Source organism: Hippocampus comes, unplaced genomic scaffold, assembly GCF_001891065.2.
Source record: "Hippocampus comes isolate QL1 unplaced genomic scaffold, H_comes_QL1_v1.1 scaffold186, whole genome shotgun sequence".
Classification (NCBI taxonomy): domain Eukaryota; kingdom Metazoa; phylum Chordata; class Actinopteri; order Syngnathiformes; family Syngnathidae; genus Hippocampus; species Hippocampus comes.
This window is the reverse complement of record NW_017806236.1, coordinates 1,157,637-1,160,833: the sequence shown is the minus strand read 5'-3', so window position 1 is coordinate 1,160,833 and position 3,197 is coordinate 1,157,637. Positions and strand designations below refer to the sequence as shown.

The 3,197-nt window shown below is 45.4% G+C and overlaps 1 protein-coding gene across 1 annotated transcript in view; it reads left to right on the top strand.

Moving 5' to 3' along the window:
• caprin1b (cell cycle associated protein 1b) overlaps window positions 1-3,197 on the top strand; it is a 10,810-nt gene that overhangs the window by 5,539 nt on the left and 2,074 nt on the right. Inside the window, exons 10-14 of the mRNA XM_019857243.1 lie at window positions 1,051-1,218; window positions 1,460-1,568; window positions 1,651-1,712; window positions 1,797-1,886; window positions 2,342-2,488. Of these exons, the coding sequence (XP_019712802.1) occupies window positions 1,051-1,218; window positions 1,460-1,568; window positions 1,651-1,712; window positions 1,797-1,886; window positions 2,342-2,488 (576 nt within the window). The remainder of the gene's footprint in view (window positions 1-1,050; window positions 1,219-1,459; window positions 1,569-1,650; window positions 1,713-1,796; window positions 1,887-2,341; window positions 2,489-3,197) is intronic.

The following is a 3,197-nucleotide window of genomic DNA, read 5'->3' as shown; positions in this document are numbered from 1 at the left end:
CCACTCAAGCTAAGCGAGCCTCAGCAGTAGATAGTCCGCTGCTCTCTTCTGTGCGGGGTTCAGCGCGAACATGTACGCAAGCGCGTCTTTTGACTTCAACCAATCAGCGCCGACGCAAATGACGTCACACACGACAACAGCAAAGCTAAGTTAGCCGAGACGACACTCGAAGTCGGACGGACACAATTTTCTGCCAATCTGTGTTTTTCCCTTTTTGGCCAAATATATATTTTACGACAACTGTCTTGTTGACGGCGTCTTTTATTCGTTCCACTGGGGTTTAGCGGGTGTGTTTATAAAGAGACGAAAATTGTTTGGGGACTATCCCCCACGTTCTAGTTGAGATGGTATAACCCAAGAGGCAAAATGACGCTTGCTACTGTTGTTGCGAGTTGCCATTCATTCTACTAAACCATTAGTCAAACGCCATCATGTCTTCTGTCGTTATTACACAAACAAAAATCTCTTTACTGTTACTAGTGTTCGTGCCTCAATATGGCTACGCTCGTGAAAGCAATACAACGAACTCAAACGCGTCTTCGTTCAATGTTGTCAACAAATATCCGGATTATGCAAATTTTCCTCAATTCTCCGGAGAAATGTTCATAAAAATTTGAAAAACCCGGAATTCCGGGAAAACCCGGAGGACTTTCATCTCTGGTAATTGAACATGTGTTACAAATGGTCTTTTGAACATAAACTTAGAGTTTGACAAATGTGTGGGCAATTAATTTTCCAAAGGGGCCATGTTAGAAACTGCTACAGTTGTCGAGGGCCATGCCAATACGCTAACTTGTCGGCATTACACGATCAGGATTTTGGAGCCGATCATGATCAGCGAGTTAAAAAGATCACTGAGCACCAATCCAATCAGATGATGGACTAATCGATTTAAGCAACATGTTTATTTACTGGACAGTCAAGGCCCACGAATGTTCCTAACATCACTACTGTAGACACTTGGACTTGTCACTGTTTTTTGTTGTTTTTTTTAAGCAGTTGCTAGAGGGGTCGGGGAAATGTCACAAGTCTACTGTGTGCCCCTCACAGGTGATCGCTGCCATGCAGCAGCCGGTGCAGCAGGCCCCTCCCCTTATTGCCATGGAGACCCTCCCGTTGAGCGTGGTGGCTCCTGTGCCACCGACTGACCCCATGGTCAGGAAGCAGGTGGTGCAGGACCTGATGGCTCAGATGCAGGGAACGTACAACTTCATGCAGGTAGGACTGGACTGACGGCAGGTGGACTAGTGCTCAGCGCATCTGCCTGCCCGCATTCCAAAAACTTGCATGCTTGGTTATTTGGAGATTCTAAATGATCCATAGGTGTGAGTGTGAATGGGTGTTTGTCTGTGCCCTACAATTTGCTGGTAACACGTTCAAGTTGTACCCTGTCCCACTGTAGAAAATGGAATGAAGGGTGGCATGTTTGGCACAATGCTAATTGGAGCTCTGGTTTTAGGACTCCATGCTGGAGTTTGACGGACAACCGATCGACCCCGCCATTGTTTCGGCCCAGCCCATGAAGCCTGGTCAGACCATGGACCTGCCACCGATGATGTGTCCTCCAGGTAACCCAGAAGACAACAAATGTCATTGGTGAAGCCTTCTTTGCCGCGGTGTCTTTTTGATGTCGCCACAAATGTCTTTTAGTTCATCCCGACTCACGACTTTCGCAACCCAACACTGTTCCTGTCCAAACTGAGCCCACACATGTAAGTGACGCAACCGTTATTGACATTTCGTTGGTTCGTTCACTCTGAACAAGAGGAGATGTTTGACTTTTGTTCTGTTTGCAGGTACCCATCGTCTCCCCAACACCACCACCCATGTATCAGACCTCTCATACACCAGATTCCCGACCAACAGAAACCATCGACCCCATCCAGGTAAAGTAGCAAAAAGGGCTCAGAGGACTTAATTGAGAGAATACAATACAATGCTGTTAGTACCAGGCATCCTAATAATTTTGTGACATGATTTTGTCGCCAACCATTTGGATATAAACAACCATTTGGTATGCCCGCCCCCTTAAACACTGCAGTTAAAAATGTTTTGAATGTTGTTGGATAATGATAATCCAGTCATCTTTTTGTGGGAAAACATCTACAGAGAAAAATCACAACAATCTGACTAATTCCTTTTTGTTCCCAAAATGATTTAGGGCAAAGGGGACCTGACCACATGTTAACTAGATTATTTGGATTGCTGTTAAACTACCACTGAAGGTTAATGCAGATGAGTTCTATCAAATATGTTGGCCGAATTGAAAGTGCTCCATTAAAGTTTAATTTCGTTGTGAGTGGAAGAAAAACAGTTGATAGAATTTCTTTGTTTTGGACAGACGTCCTTGTCTTTGCCGCCGGAGCAGCCTCCCCCCTCCGCGTCGCTCCCACCTGCCTCACAGACACCCGTCTACCAGCCTGTCCCCAAAGCTCCTCACAGCGGCGGAATCAATGTCAACGCAGCACCATTCCAGTCCATGCAAACAGTAAGACCGTTTTGTGCCTGTCCTTCATCGCAATCGCAGTCTTTGTTGGCTTGCCTTCCTCTATTGTGCAGAGATGAAAGTCCTCCGGATTTTCCCGGAATTCCGGGTTTTTCAAATTTTTATGAAAATTTCTCCGGAGAATTGAGGAAAATTTGCATAATCCGGATATTTGTTGACAACATTGAATGAAGACGCGTTTGAGTTCGTTGTATTGCTTTCACGAGCGTAGCCATATTGAGGTACTAACACTAGTAACAGTAAAGAGATTTTTGTTTGTGTAATAACGACAGAAGACATGATGGCGTTTGACTAATGGTTTAGTAGAACGAATGGCAACTCGCAACAACAGTAGCAAGCGTCATTTTGCCTCTTGGGTTATACCATCTCAACTAGAACGTGGGGGATAGTCCCCAAACAATTTTTGTCTCTTTATAAACACACCTGCTAAACCCCAGTGGAACGAATAAAAGACGCTGTCAACAAGACAGTTGAAAAATATATTTGGCCAAAAAGGGAAAAACACAGATTGGCAGAAAATCGTGTCCGTCCGACATAGTGTCGTCTCGGCTAACTTAGCTTAGCTGTTGTCGTCTGTGACGTCATTTGCGTTGGCGCTGATTGGTTGAAATCAAAAGACGCGCTTGCATACATGTTCGCGCTGAAGCACGCACTGCAGAGAGCAGCGGACTATCTACTGCTGAGGCTCGCT